The 26314-nt window shown below is 37.6% G+C and overlaps 1 protein-coding gene across 1 annotated transcript in view; it reads right to left on the bottom strand.

Moving 5' to 3' along the window:
• Positions 1 to 26314, bottom strand: part of LYPD6 (LY6/PLAUR domain containing 6) — a 35456-nt gene that overhangs the window by 1502 nt on the left and 7640 nt on the right. Inside the window, exons 2-3 of the mRNA XM_063080026.1 lie at positions 19596 to 19694; positions 553 to 683 (exon numbers count right to left, since the gene is read on the bottom strand). Of these exons, the coding sequence (XP_062936096.1) occupies positions 553 to 683; positions 19596 to 19694 (230 nt within the window). The remainder of the gene's footprint in view (positions 1 to 552; positions 684 to 19595; positions 19695 to 26314) is intronic.

The following is a 26314-nucleotide window of genomic DNA, read 5'->3' as shown; positions in this document are numbered from 1 at the left end:
CTTCAAGACTGCCCCTGAAGTTCATTTTACACTGAGATGAAGTTTAAGGGGAGCAAACACACAAGGGAGATGGTTCTCTTGTCACCTATCTAATGACTCAGGAGCCAATGGAGACCTTCCTCAAACTGGCATCCCAGTAAAGACACGAGCCCCCACTTTACAGAAAGTTATCAAAGCTCCATGGCCATAGCCTCCTCTGGTGAATGACTGTTGGTACATCTGCAGTGCTTCACCAGGATGGACATAATCAGCCCTTTGCTCCTCTTCCTTCTGGGACATTTATTACTTTCTTCCGAGTGAAGAAAGAGCTTATAATAATTTTTAATACCCTCTTGGTATGTGTTTAAACAATTTACACGAGTTGTCCTATGCTCTGGGGAAAATCTGTATTCTTTTAGAGCAAACAGGAAAGGAAGCATCTTTTCACGATGGTTATAAAGACAGTCCAAAGAGCCTACACTGGGGAGTAGGAATCTGCTCAGGAGTTGGCACTTGTCTGAAGTGCAGGGAGGCTGACTATGCAGTACCGGTCACTTGCTTTGTTGCTCAGACCTTGTGTCCTTCATGCTCGGAGTCTCTGCAGCCAGTGGATAAGCACTCTTCCAGTGGGACGCAGCGTTTGGTGACAGAGATGCTATTTCCTGTGACTTCCATTGTGTGCTGAGTGTAGCAGTATCTGGTCTCTGTCAACAGAGAAAACATGTTTTAATTGAGATGGGAAATGTTAGTCCAACCTGCCTAAAAGAAAAACAAGAGGAGCATCAACACTCTAATTCCTGAAAAGATCTCACAGCACATGGGATGTCTACTGCCTCAAGTTTATGTCTGATCCCGAAGATCTCCTTGGAGAGACCCACTTCGCCACTGTAGGAGGACAGCTTCAAGGAACATCGACCTCTTTGCCCATTGTCATCCCCATAAACCAAGACGTAGTGGTATAGCTCCTTGCCTTTCAACAACTTTTGTCCCGTACCGAGTTTTACTTTTAGGGGATGAGAAGTTTGAAGGGATTATTTAGGAAGTAAGAGTCACAGAGTACAAAGAAAACAGTGTTAAAAGAAGTGAGGCAGGTAACAGCAGTCTTCCAAAAGATAAAAGACTGCAGCAGAGGCTGGGATGTGCATGCGCGTGTGTGTCTGTGTGGAACAGTTAGTCACAAGTGAGAGCAGGACAATGAAAAATGCATTCATTTTATCTGGAGAAAATGACTCTATCCAAAAGAAAGAACTTCTTGCCAATGAGCATAGCCGGATGCTAGGATGTTTCACAGAAGACTAAACCAAAAACGAAGGTTTTCCAGAACTGAGGAGCTTCATTTCTTCCTAACATGATTTCAGTGTCTTTCTGGAATGACAGATGAAGACCATGATGGGAGTTTCCAGAGGTCCCTCTACTTCTTATGAGTCAGAAAACTTGAGATTTCATCCAAAATTCCTTGAGGAATTTTTCATTTGTAATTTAAAAACTAGAGAAAAATGGCTTTGTCAGTATAATTCGTTAAGGCCTCCAGGCAGTGTTCAGATTTCTAAGCCTGGGATTTAGGAGAATGTTCCTGCTCTACTTTCACATTAAAAAAGAAAATGAATAATTCTTAAGAAATGTCACTGAGCTGTTTTTCATCCATATCTTGGATCCAACTTTGCATGCTTTATACATTCTGAATATTTAGTGGCTAATGTGGAGTTATGGCCTCCTATGATATTATTTATTAGGCACTAAAAATTCACTCCCCACTAGTTTCTGTCATGATTTTGGCGGCTTTTAACCAAAGTACTAATGTCCGAAGAGGAAAGCTTAAGAATTTTAGGTGCTGATAATGAGCTAATACAGACCACATTGATATATCTTGGGAGTCATGAAAACTCAGGGGTTTAAGTCTTCCTAGACACCCCCATCTAACAGGAATCCCAAATGGCCTCCGATTACTAAGGGCAGCAAGCTTCCCAGCAGTTATGCTGTTGGTGGATTTGCCTGGGCAGAGTCTACGTCAACAACACCCTCCCCCAAATGCTGTCCCCATACTGCACCCAGCCAGAATTAAGTTGGTTGGAATCAAGTTGAGGCAGTTTGGAGCTTGCTCAGGATCCTACAGAGCTCTTAGGACTAGGTAAATAGTTGAAGGTTTTACACCTGGCAATGATTCTCACAAAGCCCTAAACTATTTTTAAATTGTAGGGACTGTTTTTATGATGAGGAGGAGGCAGCAGCTTTTCTCTGATTTTTTTGTTAAGCCTTTGGCAGGTATTGACGAATAGAGGCCAGTGGCCTGAGAGATTTACCACATCTTCTGAAGAGAACTGGTTTACTTCTTTGGTATCAGACTTGGACATTTATGGCCATAATAGGTACCCTTTCCTACCCCCACCCCAATGTCAAATGTTCTACAAAGCAATAAAAACAGGAATGTTCTTATCTCCTGTCTCCTCTTCATGCGGACAACTCGGAGCAGCTGCCAGAAGTTTTATTGCTCCAAATGTAAATCTGAGTAGATCAGATTATAAGTGTACTTAATAAGTAATCACTACATGGTTTCAGTTTGGAAAAGGAGGTTTGTACTCCAAATAGTGAATTACCTTGTTTTAAATAAACCTTACCATAACAATTGGTGAACTTGATATAACCACGTTTTGTTCACATTCCTGTCCATAACAAACTCTCTTATTAATTTATTAATGAGAAGCTTATTCCATTAAATGAAAATAGAGACAACTGATAAAAATATTTTTTCAGGAAAATATGCAAAACCCTAGCACCTAAGAAGCCAATTCTTGCCGCTCTGGAGGGAGAAGGCAGATCAGGGATGACACTGGGTAATAATTTTTTTTTTATATTTCACCAAGTCCAATCCATAAAACAAAGATATATCGAGAACACTGCCATCACTTCCAGCAGTAGAGACCTCAGTTCTGAAACATTAATCCCTCAAAAGTATCCACTCCACTTCTTATCTTACAAAACCCCTAGGTGAGTTATGAAATTTTAATGTAGAAAAAGGTTCTGTGGTTGAACAAGTTTTGGAAATGCTCAAATAAAGTTGAATGGATTTCTTCAGTACACAATTTATGAGAACCTTCGATGTATATTGTGATCTTGTGTGTTGGGGGAGAGTGGCAGAATTTCCCAAACAGATCCAGGTGGGGCACATGCTAGGTGGGCTTATCACTGGACTGTGGTAGTAATTAAAACCGAGTTTCAGCCACAGAGCATTGCTGTCCATGCATTTTGAATAATCTTTGAGTTAGTAATGAGGTTATATGAGAACCAAGCTTGCTGATAACTTCACACTAAAAGGATTTCAAAGGCTTTTATCTAAAAGATAAAAGATGGATTTGCATTTCTACTAGGTTAGTTTCAGCCTCTAAAATCTCATATTCTGTAACTGCATGGTATTCCCAGAGTTTGTGAAACAAAAGTCTTTTTCAGTAAGATTCTGAGGCATTCAACTAAAATAAGAAAGGAGAAAGAGAACTTAATCAACTATTAGAAAACACAAAATATAATTTTCATGAAATACACACACACCCCCGCCATAATCTAGTTCTGAAATTTAACAATAATTCGAAGCTAACTGCAAATTTTCATTTATCCAAATATTCAGTTTCCATTAACAGAAACTGTATTTAAACAAAATATACATAAAATGATTTGAATTAAAATCAGACATTAAAAATGCCCAACTCTCAGGTAAAAGGTTTGCTCACCACACAATTATTCTCGGTGGCTCCACTTGTTTTGGCTTTTTTATAAACATATATAATGATTAAAGTGATGTTAGAGAATAATTATCCCGGTGCAAGAAAATTAATGGGAGGAAAATAACTTTAATAATTACAAATTATAGTGAAAAATAAAAGGCTAGTGACATCTGTCTGCACTCTCCCTGCCCCAATTCCTCTTCACATCTGCCACATTACTGCCATGCAATGGCTCTTCCCTTAAGTGTCAAAATTGATGCCCTTTTCCCATGTCTGACCCACAGGATCTCTTTGTGGCTATCTTTCCTCCATTGGATTTTGTACCCTTGTCAAAAATGAGTTGGGCACATTTCCAAGTCCTCTGTTCTGATCCATTGATCTATGTTTCTATCCCTCTGCCAATATCACAATCTTGATTACTGTAGCTACATAATAAACTTGAAATAGGTAGATTGATTCCTCCCACTTGGTTCTTTTTTTTTTAGAAGATGTTTTAGATATTCTAGTTTCTTATCTTTTCATGTAAATTGTAAATTCATCTTGCCTATATCTATAAAACACTTTGTTTGGATTTTCACAGGAATTGTGTTAAACCTGTATATCCACTTGGGAAGAACTGACATCTTTACCATGTTGAGTCTTTCAATCCATGAATATTGTACATCTCTCCATTTATTGAGATTTTCTTTTATTTCTTTCATTGGTATTTTGTAGTTTTCAGCATCGAAGTCCTATGTGTGTTTTGTTAGATTTACCTGTAAGTATTTAATTTTTTGAGCAATTATAAATAGTATTATATTTTTAATTTCAGTGGCTAAATGTTAATTGATTATATATAATTATTATGTGTAATAATTGAGTTCTGTGTCTTATATTTTATATCCTGTGACAATGGTTAACCAACTTGTCAGTTCTAGGAGTTTCTGTAGATTTGTTGGGATTTTCTACATGAAAACTGATGTCATCTGTGAAAAGGGACAGTTTTATTTCCTTTCTTATTGATATGCCTTTTATTTCCTTTTCTTGTCTTATTCTACAGGCTAGAACTTTCATGATTATATTAAAAATGGGTGGTGAAAGCAGACATCACTGCATAGTTCTCCATCTTAGCAGGAAATCATGTAGTCTTTCACAATTATGTGTAATGTTATCTGTAGGGTTTTTTTTTTTAAAATAGATGCTCTTTATCAAGTTGAGGAAGTGCCTCTCTATTCCTATTTTTCTGAAAATTTTAAATCATGAATGGTGTTAAATTTTGCCAAATTATTTTTTTGCATTGGTTGATAAGAACATGTGATTTTCATTATTAGTCTGTTAATATTGTGAATTACATTGATTGATTTTCAAATATTAAACCAGCCTTTTATCCCTGGAATAAACTTCACTTTGTCACTGTGCATACTTCTTTTTATATATTGCCAAATTTCATTTGCTAATATTTTGTTAAGTATTTTAGTGTCTATTCATAAGGGATATTAGACTGTATTTTGTATGTTTTTGTTTTTTTTATTACTGTCTTTGTCTAGTTTTGGTGTTGGAGTAATTCTAACTTCATAAGTTGAGATATGTTCTTTTATTTTTTGGAAGACTTTGTGTAGAACTGGTGTTAATTCTTTTAAAATTGGTTAAAATTCTCCAAATCATCTGGGCCTGGAGAGTTCTTTTGGGGGAGCTTTTAAATTACAAATTTTTATTTTAATAGTTATAGGACTATTGAAATTACCTATTCTATTTTGGATGAATTATGGTGGTTTGTGTTTTTTGAGGTATGGTCTATTTCATCTAAGTTGTTAAACTCATGTTGTAGAGTTGTTCATAGTATTCCCTTATTTTCTTTTTTTATCCTATATTATTCTATTGTTTTTCTCCATTTTTGCTCTTATCTTTATTGTTTCCTACCTTTTGCTTAGTTTTTTGTTAGTTTCTTTTTGATGTTTTTCTCCCTAGGTTCCTGAGGTAGGAGCCTAGAGTATTGATCTTTCTCTTTTCTAATGTGTACATTTAGTCCTATAAATTCTGTCTCAGCACTTGTATTAGTCCATTTCTGTTGCATATAACAGAACACCTGAAACTGAGTGAGTTACAAAGAAGTGAAATTTATTTCTTATAGTTTCAGAGGCTGAGAAGTACAAAGTCCAGGGAGCACATCTGGTGAGGGTCATGTTCTTGGTGGTGACTCTACAGCAATGCAGGGATATTACATGGCAAATGAGCTGAGCAAGAGAGTGCTAACTTCTTCACTTGCTCTCCTTTTAACACCATTAGAACAACACCCATGATAACCCATTAAACCACCAATGAGTTAATCCATTCACCTGGGCACAGTCCTCAGGATCCAATCACCCTTCAAAGGCCTCACCTTTAAATTACCATATTAAGATTTCCCACCCTCTTACCGTTATTACAATGGAGGTCAAGTCTCCAATACAAGAACCTTTGGGGAACACATTTAACCCATAGCAGCACTGCTTTAGCTACGTCCCACAAATTCTAGGATGTATTTTCATTTTCATTCAGTTCATTCTCTTTTTAAATTTCCCTAAAATTTCATCTTTGGTCCATTGATTATTTAGAAGTGTGTCATTTCATTTCCAAGTGTTTGGTGATCTTCCTGTTATATTTCTATTATTGATTTCTAGTTTGATTCTATCGTGTCAGAGAGCACACACTGTATGACTTCAATATTTTAAAATTTGTTGAGGTTTGCTTTATGATCCAGAATATAATTTATTTTGGTACATGTTCCATGGGCACTTAAAAAGAATGTGCATTCTATTATTGGATGAAGTGTTCCATAAATGTCAGTTAGATCATGTTGGTTGATGGTGTTGTTGAATTCTTCTATATCTTAGCTGATATTCTGTCTAGTTGTCCAATCAGTTACTGAGAGAAAGGCACTGAAGTCTCCAACTATAATTGTAGATTGATCTATTGCTCCTTTCATTTATATTACTGTTTCACATATTTTTCAGCTTTGCTATGTGATGCATACACATTTAAGATTGCTATGTCTTCTTAGTGGATTGGCCCTTTTATCATTATATAATGTTCCTCTCTGTCTCTAGTAATTGTGTTCTTAAGTCTTTTGATTAATGTTTGCCATGAAATATCTTTTTCCATCCTTTTACTTTTAATTTTCCTAAATTATATAAGGTGTGAATTTCTTATAGATAGTATATAATTGGGTCATATTTTTTAATACTCTCTGCCAATCCATTTATTTTAATTGCTCTACTTACACCATTAAAAGAAATGTAATTATCAATATGGAAAGCCTTATTCTTCCATTTTTTTTTTTTCTGGGTTTTGTTTGTTTATTTCTCTATTTTCTTTTTCCCACATTTCTATGGGTTACTTCAACATTTTTTAGAATTCCATTTTGACTTATCTACAATGTTTTTCAGTGTATATATTTATATAGCTTTTTAAGAGGTTGTTCTAGGTATTAAATTAGATGAATAACTTATCACAGTCTGTTGGCATCATCATTTTAAAGTTTAAGTGAAATGTAGAAACCTTATCGCTCTTTACATCCTGTCCTGTTATCTTCCTTTATTTGTAATATAATTGTTTTAAATAATCCTCTGTATACATTAAGAACCACATCAGACACCATTATAATTTTTGCTTTAACTGTCAAACATAATTTAGAAAACTTAAGAAGAGGAGGATAGTCTATTCTGCTATATTTAAAGGACATATTCTTGCTTACCATGTTCTCTTTTCCTTTCTGATGTTTCGAGTTTTCTTTAATCATTTCCTTTCTGCATAGAGAACTTCCTTTAGTCATTCTTTTAGGGTTGGCCTTCTGGTGACAAATTCTCTTAGTTTTCCTTCATCTGAGAATGCCTTAATTTTCCCTTCATTCCTGAAAGACATTTTCTCTAGATGTAGCACTTTGCAGTGACATATTTTTCTATCAACTATTGAAAAATATTGTGCCATTCCCTTCTTGCATTCATGGTTTCTGATGAGATCTTTGCTGTCATTCAATTAAGTTTTCCCCTATGAGGTATTTTTCTCTCTTGCTGTTTCAAGATTTTTTCTTTGTTTTTAGTTGTCATAAGTTTGACTGTATGTGACTCTGTGTAAATTTCTTCAGTTTTATACACTTTGAGATTCACTCAGCTTCTTGGATCTGTAGGATTTTATCTTTTGCCAAATTCAAGAAGTTTTTAGCCATTATTTCTTTCAGTACTTTTTTCCAGCTCCACCCTCCTTCTACTCTCCTCCTGGGACTCTGATGACACAGTGTTAAATCTTTCAGTATAATACCACAGGTCCCTGAGTCTCTGTTGTTGGTTTTTGTTTTGTTTTTGTTTTCCAGTCTATTTTCTCTCTGCTGCTCAGACTGGGCAATTTCTGATGTTCTATCTTCCAGTTCACTGATTCTTCTCTCCATTCTGCTGTTGAACTCATCTGTTGAGTTTTTTAATTTCAGTTACAGTACTTCACAGTTATAAAATTTCCATCTGGCTTTTCTTTATATTTTCTATTTCTTTGCTGAGACTTTTCATTTGTTTGAAGTGTGTGATTACTTACTGAAGTATTTTTATTAAAGCTGTTTTAAAATCCTTGTCAGGGAATTGTCACATCTCTATTTATCTTAATGCTTGTATCAATTGATTGCCATTTTTCACTCAGTTTGAGATCTTCCTGTTATGACAAGTGCTTTTGTATTGAAACCTGGACATTTTGGTATTATGTTATGACACTCTGTATCTTATTTAAACCTTCTGTTTTAGCTAGCTTCCTCTGGCATGGCTCCAACAAGGGAAGAAGGGATGCAGCTGTCTCATTCTTGCCGGGTGTGAATAGAAGTCCAGGCTCCCTATTCTGTCTCCTTTCACACATGGAGGGGGAGTCTCCTCATCATTTCTGGATGGGTGTCAGAGTTCCCACTCCTCCCTAGGTCTCCTGTGATGCCTCCCTGTCTGAGCGTGGTATGAGTGCCTCATTAATGCTTCCCACATGGCCTTTACTGATGCCACAGAGGGTACGTGTGGTCTCATTACCACTGGTCAGCGGTGAAATTCTGGCAGTCCATTAGGCCTCCTCTGACACAACACGAGCAGGGAGAGGAAGAGGAATCTCATTACTGCTGGCGAAGGTGAAAGTTCCAAGCCCCCACATAGTCTCCACTGACACTGTGGGGGAGGAGGCCTCATTACTGCCTAAGAGAGGGATGAAAGAACCCCCTTACTTTTCTTCTCTGATAGCATTCCAGCAAAGAAGTTGGGTGTCACATTACAGCCTGTTAAGAATGGACCTAGAAGCTCTTCATTCAATCTTTGCTGGGATAGGTGGGACTACAATTTTGTCTGTTGTGTTTGGCTGGAGTAGAACAGTTCCTGTCTAAAAGTTTTTGTCTTGCTAGGCTTCCCTCTTCCTTGTTCTTTGGCTAGAGAAAGCAAACTTTCGTTGGGGATTATTTTGTTGATGCTTGTGACATTTTCAAGTTGTTGACTTCTTCAGCTCCAATTCTAGAATATATGAGGCAAAAAGAATAGCCAGTGAATGCACCACTGTGTTGTTATTTGGATCCTGAAGTTCCTAGCCAGTCTGACTTTTTTCCTTCCACCTTTCAGAATTGATGGTTTTAATTTTCTTGGTTTGTTTACTTTTTAATATATAATATTTGGGATTTTTAGTTGTACATAGCAGGAAAAATTGAAAAGTTCATTTGCTCCATCTTTTCAGAGTAGAAGTCTTCAGCACTTCTGACATTTTAGGCTAAATAGTTCTGTTTTAAGTACCTGTTTTGTGGATTGTAGAATGGTTAGCAGCATCCACAGCCTTTTCTCACAGAATGCCAAAATCACCCCCAAATGTCACAATCAAAAATATATCCAGATATTTGCAAATATTCCTTGAGGGGAAGAGGGAATCACTCCTGTTTGCAGTCTACATTTCTAGATTATAATATTTCTGAGAATAAGGTCTATTTCTGTCCATGTCTGCATTCTCCCAACATACAACGCAAGGCTTGTATGGAGACAGCCTGTTGGAAGTCTGCTGAATTCTAACAAACTTTTAAAGAAGAATTAATACCAATTCTTCTCAAACTATTCCAAAAAATCAAAGCAGAGGGTATTCTCCCAAACTCATTCACTGAGGCCAGCATCACCCTGATGCCCGAATCAGACAAGGATACAACAAAAAAAGAAAACTACTGGCTGGTGTCCCTGATAAACATAGGTATAAAAATTCTCAACAAAATACTAGCAAACTGAATTCAACAGTACTTCAGAAAGATTATAACCATGATAAAATGTGATTTATCCCACAGATGCAAGGACAATTCAACATATGTAAATCAGTAAATGTGTTATAACACATCAACAAAATCAAAGACAAAAACCATATGACCATGTCAACAGAAGCAAAAAAAGCATCTGATAAAATCAACATCCCTTCCTGATAAAAACTCTCAACAAATGACGTGTAGAAGGAAAGTATCTCAACATAATAAAGGCCATATATGACAAACTCACAGCCAGTTTCATCCTGAATGGGGAAAAGTTTAAAGATTTTCCTCTAAGAACAGGAACAAGACAACGATGCCCACTCTCATCACTGTTATCTAACACAGTATTGTAAGTTCTAGCCAAAGCAGTTAGACAAAAGAAAGAAATAAAGGGCATCCAAATGGAAAAAAAAGTCAAATTATCCCTGTTTGCAGACAACATGATCTTACATATAGAAAAACTTAAGAGACTCCACCAAAAACTCTTAAAACTGATAAACAAATTCAGTAAAGTTGTAGTAGACAAAAACATACAAAATCAGTAATGTTTCTATACATCAACAACAAACTGATAAAAAAAATCAAGAAAGCAATCCCATTAATAATAGCTACCTAATAAAATATCTAAGAATAAATTTAACCAAAGAGGTGAAAGATCTCTATAATGAAAACCACAAAACACTGGTGAGTGAAATTATAATGGACACACAATAATGGAAAGATATTCCATGTTCATGGATTGGAAGAACTAATATTGTTGAAATGACCATGCTACCCAAAGTTATTTACAGATTCAATTCAACCCCTTTCAAAATATCAATGACATTCTTCACAGAAATAGAAAAAACAATCCTAAAATTCACATGGAACCAAAAAAGGCCGCAAATAGCCAAAGCAATCCTGAGCAAAAAGAACAAAGCTAGAGTCATTATGTTCATTGACTTCAAATTATACTACAAAGCTATGGTAATCAAAAAAGCATGGTACTGTCATAAAAAAGACACATAAACCAATGGAACAGAATAGAGAACTTAGAAACAAATCCACATATCTACAGCCAATTGACCTTTGACAAAGGTACCAAAAACACACAGTGGGGAAAGGACAACCACTTAAATAAATGGGTTTGGGAAAACTGAATATCCCTATGCAGAAGAAAGAATCTAGACCCCTATCTCTCACCACATACCAAAATTAACTCAAAATGGATTAAAGAAGTCCAGCTGGTTAGCTCAGTTGGTTAGAGTGCAGTGTTATAACACCAAGGTCAAGGGTTTGGATCCCCATACCAGCCAGCCACCAAAAAAAAAAAAAAAAGTATAAATAAAATGCACTAAATATTTAAATGTAAGACCTAAAATTATAAAACTACTAGTAGAAAATGGAGGGGAAACACTTCAAGACATTATTCTGGGCAAAAATTTTATGGAAAAGACTTCTAAAGCATGGGAAACAAAAGCAAAAATAGACAAATGTGATTATATCAAACTAAAAAGCTCCTGCACAGCAAAAGAAACAATAAACACACCAAAGTGGAAACCTACATACACCTACAAATAATCCAATTAAAAAGTGGGCAAATGATCTGAATAGACATATCTCAAAAGGAGACATACGAATAGCCAACATTTCTATATTTTGAATGGTCTCATCAAATTTGAAAGTGAAATAATATCACACTTCTACCAGTAGTGTAATTTTCATAGAGTGTAACCACCTTGGAAAATTATTTGCCAGGACCTACTTTAAGTAAACCTATGTATATCCTATAAATCTGAAATTCCACCCCTAGATATATATACAATAGAAATAATAAGTCCTAGAATGCTCATAGAAGAACTGTTTATATGAACAAAAACTGGAAACTGACAAAATGTCCATTAATGGTAGAATAGATACATTATGGCATATATTCACACAACAATGAGATCAAATGGATCACAACTAGATCTAACAACAGGGATGAATCTTACAGAATACTGAGTGAAAGATGTCAGACACAAAAGAGTATATACTGTATGCTATGAGTCCATTGCTATGAAGAACCCCAGACAGGCTAAACTAGTGTACACTACTGGAAATCAGGAGGATGACTTTATTAGTTTGCTAGGGCTGCCATAACAAACTGCCACATACTGAGTGACTTAAACAACAGTTTTCTCATGGTTCTAGATGCTAGAGTTTGAGATCAAGGTGTTGGCAGGGATGGTTTCTTCTGAGACATTTCTCCTTGGTCTATAGATGACCATCTTCTCCCTGTGTCTTCCCTCTGTCTGTGTCCTAATCTCCTCTTTTTCTAAGAACATCAGTCAGATTGCATTAGGGCCCACCCCAATGACCTCATTTAACCTTGATTACATCTTTGAAGACCCTATCTCCAAATTCAGTCATATTCTGAGGTACCAGGGATTAGGATTTCAACATATAAATTTGGAAGGTGGGGGTACACAGCTCAGCTCATAACAGTGACCCTTAGTGGTGAGAACAGTGACTGAAAACAGGCATGGGGAGAATATCTGAGCTGCAGGAAATGGTCAGCTTCTTAATCTGAGTGATGCTTACATGGTGTGTTCACTTTGAAAAAATCCAAACTGTTTACTATTCTGTATGTATGTTATACTTCAATTCAAAATCAGTAAAATTGAAAGTGAAAGAAATAAGAACCCAAGATGAAAGAAAATAGACATATGAAAAGGATGAACTACAAATTGAGTTGCAGATAAACTGAATTATTTAAAGCTTACTCTAATTAGGAATTATTACGTGGTCTCTGGCATCCAGGCATCAGATTATTCTCTTCCTTTTCCTGCTCCTATCAGTGACTCCCCATAGATCCCTAAAAAAGATGTGTTTTCTTCTCTTGTCCCATGTAATAAATTCGTCACGGCAGAAATTAAAATAAATAAATGCTCATCAGCCTGACTGAGTCATAACTGCTCTCCTTTGCCCTGCAGTGCACTTCTTGAGCAAGCTGCCAAACAGATACTTGCCTGATTTTTTAAAAAAATTATCCATATTTTTTAAGGATAAGTGACACCCTCATTTGAGGAACCTCTCTTTTAAAGCAAATCACTGAAATTCAGAATGCAATGTGCTTTTTACCAGTCAAAAGCCAAAAAGGTGGTTAGGAACGTATGTAAAAGTAGTGATAATAAACAGAGCTTTACAGTGGACAGTGGTTAACAGAAAAGCAATAAGATAAAAGCATCAAGTCTGAAGCAACTGCATTAATAGGAAATATGTGAACAAAAACACTGTAAACTGGAGTAGGTTAGATGCTGACAGTGTACCAAAAAAAATAAAAAATCTTTTATAGGATGATAAAACTTTTGGTTAAGAAATTGCTGGGAAAGTACTAGTTAAAGAATAATTCTGAGAAGTATAATGCCAGCTGAGATCAACTAGTAGCTTGTATCGTTTTACCAAGAAATAGTAGAATAAATAGAAAGGACATTGTTGGGGGGGAGGGGGGAGGGAAAAGGGAGGGAGGTTTTGGTGATGGGGAGCAATAATCAGCCACAATGTATATTGACAAAATAAAATTTAAAAAAAAAAAAGAAAGAAATAGTAGAATAAAATTAAAATAGCCAGAAAAAAATTAAAACAAAAGAAATTTGCGTGAATGCAGAGACGAGCCACCAAGGCAGGTAGGATTTGAAGAGCAAGGTACCAGAGAAAAGAAAACTCTGTTGAGTTGAGCCTGACATTCTGCAGAATGTGTTCTCCCCTTGAGGCATTTTCTGATTCAAAGGCTGCATGGATGCAGAAGCTGAGAAGCCAAGCAGAAAGCCCTGCTAAGGGGCAGAGAAGTAGGATAGAGCCCGTGTCAGTCTCAAGGGGATTGGGAGCACACACTCAAGTCCAGAGCTCAGGGCAGCCAGGAGAGAAGGGAGGGACAGAGAAGTGAGATTGACAGGTCAGTACAAAATTCCAGGTTGGCAGTTATTTACTTTCAGCACTTTAAAAATGCCATCCCATTAACATTTAGCTTCTATTTTGTCAATACTAAATGTTGGCAAGGTTCTGCAGCAACTGGCACTTGTGTGCACTGCTGGCTAGAGTATAATTGGTATGGCTACTTTAGAAAACTGTTAGGCGGTATCTGGTAAAGCCAATGCTTATAAGCCACATGCCTCGCAACACCACTTCTGGGATAGACCTAGCAGAAATGCATATACACATGTACCAAAAGACACGTATAAGAATGTCCATATTCAAAAACTGGAAACAATCCAAATGTCCATCAACAGTGGAATAGATAAACTTTGCTGTATTCATATAATGATCTAGTATACACCTATGAGAAAGAATGACTTTGCTGCTCACAAAAACATGGATGAATTTCACACATTTAATGTTATTTGAAAGCAAGAAGCACCTTCAATGTGGCTCCATTTATATGAAGCTCAATGATAGTAGTCACAACATTGTTACCTCTGGAGATGGAGTATAATGACTGGGGAATCCAGTGGCCTCAGGGGTTCTACTGCTTCACATGGGTGGTGGACACACAGCACATTCACTTTGTGAAAATTCATGAGCTGTGCACTTCTGATCTGTTCACTTTCCAGTATGTATGTTAAATTTTAACTAAAAATTACTTTTAAAAAAGGAGGATGTCTGTGACTTCCATTTAGTAATATAACAAGACATATCATCTGAAAACCATCTCATTACATAGCCCAAAGTGTTGGATAAGATATAACCAACACCTCTTGTAAATGTACAAATGAACCCTCTAGAAAGGGAAATCCCAAAGGCCAACACTGGATAAGGTACTGATTTCTCTGTCCTGGGGAAGGAGGGATGTTAAAAGATAAATTATAAGAAGTTGCAGGGCCTTAGGTCCCCATGGGATTCAGAGTCAGAATAGAGACACCTGGATAAATGGTAGATACCTTGAAAGCCTACATCCTAAGTGTGAGATTGCCTGAAAGAGAAAAAAAATCACCCTTAGGTTAAGTAAGACAAAAAGGTTGTCTGTCTCAGTCAAGGTTCTGTCTAAAATAAAAGTCAACAATGAAGAAGTCTTTCCTGAAAATTTGTTCTTGTCTTCAGTTGAGCTGGGGATCACATTATATGTCCTGCTCATACCCGGAACCATCACACAACCAACCTAGTAAGAGTCATCAAGGAAAATGTCCAGCTTTTTCTTCACTTTTACAGAAAACAGTGAACGGCATAGAAGCTGGACCCAAGAGGACATGTGTCTTCTATCTCAAGATCTTTCTCTTTCTGATTTTAAATCAGCAATAATTTCAAACAGAGATTTTGCCTTAGAGGGAGGCATCTGTACTTCATAATTAAGAAGGAATATAACATCCTTGGCTGACGTGCTTTCCACAGAACAAACCTTTTTTAAAAATTTCAATGTCTTTGACTTGATGTTTAATTCCATTAATGAACAATAATGAATCTTATAAACATTTGTACAGTCTCTCAAGGAGCTTTTAGTCTTTTGGCCTAGAGAACAGTCACAGGCAAAACCACGTGGATCTGAGCACATGACACTCAACTCTTGATTTATTTCATCAGTTCCTTTAACTGGTCCCTCATATAGTATGTTTTCAAGATCCCCCATTCTAGGTCACAAAGTGCAGAAAATTGAACAGACTTCTAATGAGTAGTTGATGAGATTAGGTTATGGCAAAGGAAGTGCTCAGGGACCAAAGACTAAACAGAAGCCAAACAAGTGAGGGGGTGAGGGTCAGTTGCGGAGGCACCTTAAATGCTCATTTCTAGGACAAGGGTATGGTACCACAAATCTATAAGTGCCAGAGGCAAAAAAATGTAACAGAGAAAGTACTATACAACATACATTCTGAAAGTAAGTATGACGGGGATCCTGAGTTAGCAAGACGTGTGGCTGGCTGGTACCACCATTGCCATCAGAGTGATTCTAGTCAGGACAAGGCTCTCTTGACACTTATTTGACCAATGATGATTCACAGCAAGTCTGTTGAATCCATAAGCATCAGCCACTGAGATACACTGTGTCTCTATACACATCTACTTGACTGAGTTTAGCTTTCACAAATCTTTGAAATTCAATGAATCCCTTAAGTAAAGTGAGGTGTGGGCTTATTCCCTATAGATAAGATTAAATATTTATGTAAAATGAGTTTTTCACTTTCAACAAGTTTTTTTCACATTATGGGATGATGAAAATCTGTTTAAATATGTCACAAAACAAACACAAAAACTGGAGTGTCTTAGGAAGCCAGGATGCCTTTCCATAGCAACTTCTGAGCTGCCCGTACTAAGCTGGTTGGTAGTCTTACAGCTACTTCAGGTTAATGATAAACAAACAAACAAAAAAACAAATCTAGGGATAGTTAGTAAACACATTTTATATGTTACTCTATTAATAAAATGGCATTATTTTCATTGTTAGAAAAATCTGGAGAAAACCCAGAGGAAAGAACGGAAGGTTCCTAGGAAATAGGGCTGGACTAGCAGGAAGCTAAGGATGGTTTCACCTCTTCTTGTGTTATGGCTGTAAGTTCCCACTCCTAACCCGATGCTCAAGGCCCCAGGAAAAATAGCCTGGCTCCCCTAGTTTGCTTCCATTATTCTCTGATACAAACCAGTTGCTAACCCCAGGTCAGGTCTCCACTCCCCCATTTCCCCCCAGTCCACTGAGCACATTTGGGGAATCCTGTCTCCACGTGGGCCTCTGCTCTGTGTGACATCCCAAAAGATGTGCCCTCTTTGAGACTCTACCTCCATTTCCCAGCTGCAGGGCAGCTGCAATCTTGCCAGCACACGATGCTTTCACTGGCTACTCCACCCCCAATAGCTCTTCTCTGGAACTCCCGCAGCATTTAATGCTGTTTCATTTGGCACTCACCTTGCCCTGCTATTTCTGACATTCGATATGTTTAGATCTTATCTCCCCAGCTAAACTGCCTGCTCGTTGAAAGAAGAAACTAGATTCCTACCTTTCACTGCATAATCCCCTAAGGGGTCTGGCATGGTTGTTTTGTGCCATGAACCTCAGTACACAGCTTTCCATTTATCCCTATACGTTTAAGGACAAAAAGAAAAAGTGGAAGAAAAAAAGGGGGAAGGAAAAATTGTATAAAGACCACTTTGTGACACTTTTAGGTACGTGTATTTTGAAAAAAAAATAGATTTTGAAATCAAAAGAAAGCATTAAGATGGAACTACTTCTTTTCCCTGAGAGGCATTCAAACAGAGTGCTTCTGGTCACCTGTTTTTTCTTTGTGACAGGGATACCTGCATACCGTCAGACTTGCACGGGGCTTCTATGAAACACCGCCTCAAACCTGCAGAGAACACCAGGTTCCTTCTCTCCTTTTTCGATGCATCTAAGGTGCCTCAGAGTTAAGTCAACACTAAGAGAGACATAGTTGCACTTGCTATGGTCCCTCAAAATACATATGTTGAAACTTAATCACCAATGTGATGGTATCAAGAGATGGGTGTTTAAAAGGTGATGAAGTGATGGGGGCAGAGCTCCCATGGACGGGATTAGGGCCCTCCCAAAGGTTTGCAAGAGTGAGCTCGTTTCCTTCCCTTCCGCTGTGTGAGAACACAGTGTTCCTCCACTTTGGAGGACATAGCAACAAGGTGCCATCTTGGAAGGAGAAAGACCAGGCTCTCATTAGAACTGCCGGTGCCTTGATCTTGCACTTCCCAGCCTCCAGACATGTGAGAAATAAATTTCTGTTGTTTATAATTACCCAGTTTGAAGAATTTTGTTATAGTAGCACGGACAGATTCTTTTCCTATACACTAGCTCTAGACCAGTGACAACAGTTTCAAAAGCTAATTGGACAGCTTTGTCCCAGCAAGAACCAGCCCAAAGGTTACTAGATACACAAGCAAATCATCGTTTTTGTCCAGAGTCACTGCTGACAATGGTTCTCAAATTTTGCTGCATATTAGAATTCACTGAAGAACTTTTAAAAATACTTACATCCAGCCATACTCTGTATCACTTAAGTATAAATCTCTGGGAATAGACCCAGCTATCAGTGTTTTCAAAAATTCACCAGATGATTTCAATGTGCAGCCATGTGAGAAGCAATGGTTTAACCAGGTCCATTAGCAAGTTACACAAATGTTCATTCTGCAGTGGTAATGACAGAAAAAAGTGACCCGCTTGGAAATGAGCAGTGACTGTAGAGGGCAACAGGGAAAGGACTTATCTTTGATTGCCAAGATGGCTGAATATCTAGCTTGTGATTGAGCCAATCTTTAGGGTTTCCATGTTTTTGTATTCCCTGTGGTCTTTTGGGACCCCATCAGCATCTTTACCTAAAAGTAAACAAGAGGAATCTAGAAATGACAACACTACACTTCCCTTTCTATTTGTGGATAGAGTAGCTCCCAGTGCTTCTTGACCCCTACTGTTCATTAGAATCAACTGGGATATTTAAAAATACCAGCACAGGGTCCTAATCTCAGAAATGCTGGTTCAATTTGTGTAGAGGTTCTTAATTCATCAACACCTGGGAACTCTTTAGAAATGCAAATTCTCGGACCCTATCTTGGACCTATTGAACCAGAAACTTAAGTTGGGTGGAGGATGAGGGTGGTAGGAGAAATTTGTTTTAGTAAGTTCTTTAGGGAGTAATGATGAGACTGGAGATTGAGAGCCACTGATCTAGGCAGGGCATATGCTTCAGTGATTTGGGAAAGCTCCACAGGTGTAACTACTGGGCAGCCTAGATGGAGACTCATGGGTTAAATAGTACGGGCTTTAGTAGTTGACATCTGTCTTCTAAGTTTTGGTTTCCATGTTCTCCCAATTTCCAATCCTCCATGAGAAACAGAGTATCACTCACTGGGTTGAGTATGAGAACTCTTGTATAACATTGAAAAATAACGGATTTGGTGTTGGTGTGTTCAATCATTTTAACAACTGATTGAGATCGGCAGCAAAGCCCATCTAACTATGCAGTCGAACATTTGTCAATAAAATGCCCCATCCTCAACATCCCCCCCCCACCAAATAACTAACTTTCTTTAAAAAATGAAACAGCAAATTATCAATGACTCATAGCCAAATATAACCATCTTTTTGTATTTTGGTAGAATAAAAGAGATATGAGTATATGAAGATGAAGGGTCGTCTTCGTTTTGAAATGGCCCTTAGGTCAAAATTTTATGCTTCAATCCAGTGTCCATCTCATCCTTCAAAGAGAACTTAACAATCAAGAAAGCTGGGGGGTTTTTTATTTGTGCAATGACTACATTTAGAATTCTAGCTTTCAAGCAGTCTAAGGATAGAAGTCTCTGGCAAGATACATAATAAATGGAATCTTTATATGAGCACTGATTCATACTTCACATGAAAGAGGTTAATATGCAATGACTAATCCTTCAAAGAGTAGCAAACAAACTGGTTATTCTCTTCTTGTTCTGCATTTGGCTGGGGTTAGGGGTGGGGAGAGTATCACTTACCTTCTGTGGAGCTCCAAAGATGCTTCCTAGGAAAAGGGACAATCCTATGGATCAGTTTATGTCTGAGAGTCTTTGACGATAAGTTATTGGTGTGGCATGAAAAATCTACTAATAGCCTCAGACAAGAGAAGCAGTTGAGATTGCAAGCATACATCAAAGTCTACAGGGCTGTTCATTCCTAGACAGCTCTAAGGACCGCAATGTTAATATTGAGAATTTACCTCGAGGGCAGTAGATGTCCGGAGCCCATCGGTTACATTCATAATTGTCTGCTGCTTTTTCGCATGTGAAACACTTAAATCCACCAGGATATGGTGTGGCTACAAAAAGGATCGAGAGAAAAAAGATTTCTTTTTTAGACTGAGCACAGAATCCTATGAAGTTACACATTTTCAACTTTTCAACAGATGTTCAAGACAATTTGGCAGTTTCTTAAAAAATAAAACATGTAACTACCATATGACTCAGTAATTGCATTCTTGCACATGTCTCTGAAAAATGAACCTTTACATTCGTACAAAAACTTGCACATAAGTGTCCACAATAACTTTATTTGTAAAGCCAAAAACTGGAAACAACCCAGATGTCCTTCACTGGGTGAATGGTTACACACACTGTGGTACATTGATGGAATACTAGTGGTACATGAAGATGTAGCACTGTGGAATACTGATCAGCAATAAAGAGGAGTCAACTATTAATACATTCAACAACTTGAGTGGGTTTCTAGGGAATTATTGTGAGTGAAATAAGCCAATCCCCAAAAGTTACATACTACTTGGGTACATTTATATAATTTTGTATAATTTGTACAAAAAACTTTTGTATATAATTTATATAATTTTTGAAATACAAAATTTTAGAAATGAAGTACAGATTGCCATGGGTTAGGGATGGCAGTGATGGGGGGTGGGAGGTTTGGAGGAGAGTAGCCGTGAAGACAACGGGAGGCTTCTCTGTGTTATTGAAACTGTTCGGTGCCTAGACTGCAGTGGAGGATACACCAACCTACAACTGCAATGAAATTGTGTTGAACTAAACACACACACACACACACACAAATGAATACAAGTAAAACTGAGGAAATCTGAATAAGATTGGTGGATTGATTGTATCAATATCAATATCCTGGTTGTCATATTATTCTATAGCTTTTCAAAATATTTCAAATGTCAAAATTTTTTCTATAGCTTTTCAAAATATTTCAAAATGTCATATTATTCTATAGCTTTTTTTTTCCATTTTGGAAAATACCCCAAATTTAAAGGGTACAGGAAATCTCTCTGCAATATTTCCTGTCTTTTTTTTTTGTCACTGGCCAGTATGGGGATCCAAACCCATGTTATAAGGCCATGCTCTAACTAACTGAGCTAACCGACCAGCCTCTCTCTGTAATATTTCTTACAATCATATCTGAAACTACAATTATCTCAATATAAATTTCAATTAAAACAAAAAGAATTCTCTTTTCAGTAAGTGGTGCTGGGAAAACTGGATATCCACATTTAGAAGAATGAAACTAGACCCATCCCTCTTGCCATATACCAAAATCAACTCAAAATGGATTAAAGACTTAAGTATAAGACCTGAAACTATAAAACTCCTAGAAGAAAGGGGAACTCTTCTACACTGATGGTGGAACTGTAAATTAGCACAGCCATAATCAAAACAGTATGGAAGTTTCTCAAACCGCTTCAGTTAGAACTACCATATGATCCAACAATCCCTCTTCTGGGTATACACCCAAAGGAATGGAAATCATGTCGAAGGGGTATTTGCACTCCCATGTTCATTGCAGCTCTACTTACAATGGCCAAGATACGGAACCAACCTAAATGTCCATGAACAGATGACTGGATAAGGAAAATGTGGTATATACACACAATGGAATACTACTCATCCATAAGAAAGAATGATGCAATTCTGCCATTCACGGCAACATGGATGAGCTTGGAGAAAATTATGTTAAGCGAAATAAGCCAGGCACAGAAAGAGAAACACCGTATGTCCTCACTCATAAGTAGGATTTAAAAAGCAGATAAAAGGAAAGAACATAATCAAATGTTGAACTTTCAGAAGGAGAGAACAGACCTATAGTTACTAGAGGTGGGAAAAAGGGAGGGAGAGGGGAGATAGAGAGTAACCGGGCAAGGGACACAAAAAGTAATTATAATTTGTAATGATGAACTTGCTAATAATATTGATTTGATCATCATGTACTGTACACAAATACTGATAGTCAACTCTGTATCCCATAAATATGCATAAATAACAATACAAATGAAATAAAAAGGCATTTTCTAGATTTCCAATAATTTACTCTGTATGTCAACTGATATAAACATGTCAGTATGTAAATATAAATATTACGGTGGATGATTAAAAATTTCCTGAGGTTTGACCATTTTGATCCACAAAAGTGGGGCTTCTGGGAATAGGGCAGACTAGAAGTGCCCAGTGCATATTCCACCCAACAGGCCCACCACCACCACCACAGCTGCCACAGCAATTGTCCAACCCCAGCACCCATTGCAGGGCAGCTCTCTGCAGAGCAGCCATCCTGTGGGAGGCCGCAGCCACACACTCCACAGATGCAAGGGAAGTGACTGCAACCTCCACTGTCACTGCCACCACTGTGAGTTCACCTCGCTGCCACCAATGACACCATAAATGTAAGGGAGATGGCTGCAGCCACCAAGAGGTAACCCCACTGTCAACAAGGACACCACAGACACAAGGAAGGTAGTTGCAGCTTCTGGCACTGCTGCTGCCCCAATGAGGCAACCCTGCAGTCTCTGCAGACACTGCAGATGCAAGAGAGGCAGTTGGAGCCACCTGCACTTCTGCCACCCCCATGAGGTAACTCCACTGCTGCCAAGGACATCGCCACATCAGGAAGGCAGTAGGAGCCACCAACGCCACTGACACCAACACAAGGTAACCCTGCTGCCTCCATGGACACCATAGCTACACGAGCCACTGCTGTGGACACCACAGCCAAGTAGGCGGCTCCTGCAACCACCACTGCTACAGTCGCTGGTACCACCCAGGCAGCCATCATTGTCATGTGAGCAGTCTGCTGCCACTGGAGCCACTGCTGCCATGTGTGTAGCCCACCAAAGCCATCACAACAGCTAATGCTACCACAAGGGTGGCTTTCTACCATGGCAGCAAGCACAGCAGCCACTGCCACTATGTAGGTGGACCATTGACCACTTGACTATACTGACACAAGGAAGGTCAGCAGCAGAGTCCACAGGTGAGTAATAGAAGAAGCAACTGCTCCACCAGATGACCAGACATCAACATAGAGATACTAGAAATTCAAAAAAACAAGAAATATGTGTCCACAAAAAGAATACAATAACTCTCAAGAACCACACCCCATAAAGCAGGAAACCCTTGAAATGACTGAAAAGGAATTCTGTGTAAAAATCATAAGGAACCTCAATGAGTTACAAGAAGACGCAGTTAGATGACACAATAAACTGAGAACAACTATCCAGGATTTGAAGGAGGAAATTTACAAAGAAATTAATACCTTACAAAAGAATGTAGCAGAACTCATGAACTGAAAGATTCACTCAACGAAATAAAAAACACAACCAAGAGCTTAACAGCAGGCTAGAATAAACAGAAGAAAGAATTTCTGATCTTGAAGATAATCTTTTTGAAATAACCCAGGTGAACAAAAAAAAAAAAAAAGGAAAAAAGAATTTTTAAAAATGACGAAAATCTAACAGAGCTAGCAGACAACTTTAAGTGCACAAACATTCAAATCACGGGTGTTCCAGAAGAGGGGCAGAAAGGAAAAGGTAGGGAAAACCTATTCAATGAAATAGTAACAGAAAACTTCCCAAGTATAGGGAGAGACACAGACCTTCAGATCCTGGAGGCTCAAAGATCCCCAAACAGATTCAACCCAAAAAGATCCTCTGCACAACACATTATAGACAAACTGGCAAAGATGAAAAACACAGTAAGAATCTTAAAAGGAGCAAGAGAAAAGCATCAAGTCACCTATAAGGGAGGCCCTATTGGACTAACAGCAGACTTCTCAACAGAATTTCTACAGGCCAGAAGAAAACAGGATGATATATTCAAAATGCTAAAAGAAAAAAAACTGCCAGCCAAAAATACTATACACAGCAAGGCTCTCCTTCAGAAATGAGGGAGAAATAGTGTATTTTCCAGATAAACAAAAACTGCAGGAGTTTGCCACCACACAGCCAGCCCTGCAAGAAATTTTCAAGGGAATCCTGCATTTGGAATCTGAAAACTGATAATCACTACCATGAACACACAAGAAAGAACAAAACTCACTGGTAGAACAAAAATGCAAATGAGAAAGAAAGAAACTAAATCTTACCACCACAAAAAACCATAAAGACAATGAAACAAAGCAAACAAACTCAGTCTCTTTGGAAGATGACAGAGAAACAATTTATTTTTGTAAAACTAGTAAGTAAAAGGGAAGAGTCAAGCATTTATTCTGTATTTCCTATATGAATTGTTCCTCAGAGTAACCATAAATAGCTGAGGAGGAAACATTTCTGTTTCTTGAAGTAACCCAGCTAGTAAATAAAGAGAGAATGAAATAATTAGAATATGATATTTTGCAACCCCCTATTGAAATAATGGATCTAGAAAGTGGTCATCAACGACTGTTAATGTCACAGAGAGACGATCAGACATAATGAGCCTCCTGCAGTAAGAACATACACCTCTGAAGCCAAATCTAACCTGAGTGAGACCAAGCCTCAGGATCCAGCAACCAATCATCAAGAAATGCAGGGGACAGTGGAACATGTTATATGACACTACTGGGATGGAGCCAGCAAACGCAGACCTTGGGAAACATTATGGAGTAAAGGGGGAAAAATTAGATGAAGGGGGAATCCAGAGACTGAAAGAAACTTAAGAGACAGCTGACACAGCAACCAATATAACAAGCAGAACTTGTTTGGACCCTGATGTAAACAAATCAATTGTAAGAAAGAAAGGAGGAGGAGGAGGAGAGAATTGGAGAAATTTAAACATGTTTAATGTTTGATTATATTAAGGAATTATTATTGATTTTTAAAATGTGAATTATAAACTGCAGTTATGTCTTTTATAAAACAGTTCTTTTAGAGATACATACTGAAATATACACGGATGAATGCTATGATACTAGCATTTACTCAAATTAATCCAGGGGAAGGAAGAAAGTGTGGGGGGTACAAATGAGATTGGCCATGGGTTGCTGATTGATATAGCTGGATTTATTGTATTGTATTAAATTTTTCATAGTGAAAAGTTTTTAAAAAACAAAAACCATATGATTATCTTAAAAGATGCTGAAAAGCACTTGACAAAATTCAACATCCCTTCATGATAAAGACTCTCAACAAATTGGGTATAGAAGGAAAGTATCTCAACACAATAAAAGCCATCTATGACAAGCCTACCGCCAGTATTATTCTGAATGGGGAAAATCTGAGGGCTTTTCCTTTAAGAACAGGAACAAGACAAGGATGCCCACTCTCACCACTTCTATTTAACATAGTACTGGAAGTACTACCAGAGCAAACAGGCAAGAGAAAGACATAAAGGGCATCCAGATTGGAAAAGATGAAGTCAAATTGTCCCTATTTGCAGATGACATGATACTATATATGGAAAAACCTAAAGAATCTATCAAAAAACTCCTAGAGTTGGTTAATAATTTCAGTAACATTGCAGGATACAAAATAAATGCCCCCAAATCAGTTGCATTTTATATTCTCCAATAATGAACTAACAGAAAGAGAAATCAAGAAAGTAAGCCCATTTACAGAAACATAAACTTAAAATAAAATAAAATACCTAGGAATCAATTTAACCAAGGAGGTGAAAGATCTCTACAATGAGAACTACAAACCACTACTGAAAAAAATTAAAGAAGATACAAAAAGATGGAAAGACATTCCATGCTCTTGGATTGGAAGAATTAACATTGTGAAAATGTCTATACTACCTAAAGCAATCTACAGATTCAGTGCAATACCCATCAAAATACCAATGACATTCTTCACAGAAATGGAAAAAACAATCTTAACATCCATATTGAACAATAAAAGACCCCAAATAGCCAAAGCAATCCTGAGCAAAAAAATAAAAATAAAGCCAGAGGCATAACACTACCTGACTTCAAATTATACTACAAAGCTATAGTAACAAAAACAGCATGGTACTAGCATAAAAATAGACAGACCAGTGAAGCAGAATAGAGAACCCAGAAATCACCCCTCAGGCTTACAGCCATCTGATAGTTGACAAATGCAACAAAAAACTTCATTGGGGAAAAGAATGCTTCTTCAATAAGTGGTGCTGGGAAAATTGGACATCCATATGCAGAAGAATTAAACTAGACATGCATCTCTCACCATATACTAAAATCAACTCAAAATGGATTAAAGACTTAAGTATGAGACCTGAAACTGTAAAATTACTGAGAAAATATAGGTGAAACACTTCAGGAACTAGGTCTGGGCAGATTTATGAACATGAGCCTGAAAGCACAAGCAACAAAAGAAAAAAATAAACAAATGGGACTACATCACACTAAAAACCTTCTGCACAGCAAATGAAACAGAGTGAAACGACAACCTACAGAGTGGGAGAATATTTTCGCTCACTGTACATCTGATTAGGGATTAACATCCATAATACCCAAGGAACTCAAGCACACACAGTAAAAAAAAAACAAATAACCCGATAAAAAATGGGCAAAGGAGCTGAATAGACATTTTTCAAAAGAAGACATATAAATGGCCAACAGGTACATGGAAAAATGCTCAACATCACTAGTCATCAGGGAAATGCAAATTAAAACCGCACTGAGATATCACTTCACCCCAATTAGACTGTCTGTAATCAAAAAGACAGTAAATAACAAATGCCAGTGAGGGTGTGGAGA

Source organism: Cynocephalus volans, chromosome 1 (assembly GCF_027409185.1).
Source record: "Cynocephalus volans isolate mCynVol1 chromosome 1, mCynVol1.pri, whole genome shotgun sequence".
NCBI lineage: Eukaryota > Metazoa > Chordata > Mammalia > Dermoptera > Cynocephalidae > Cynocephalus > Cynocephalus volans.
This window is presented reverse-complemented; position numbering and strand designations above follow the sequence as displayed.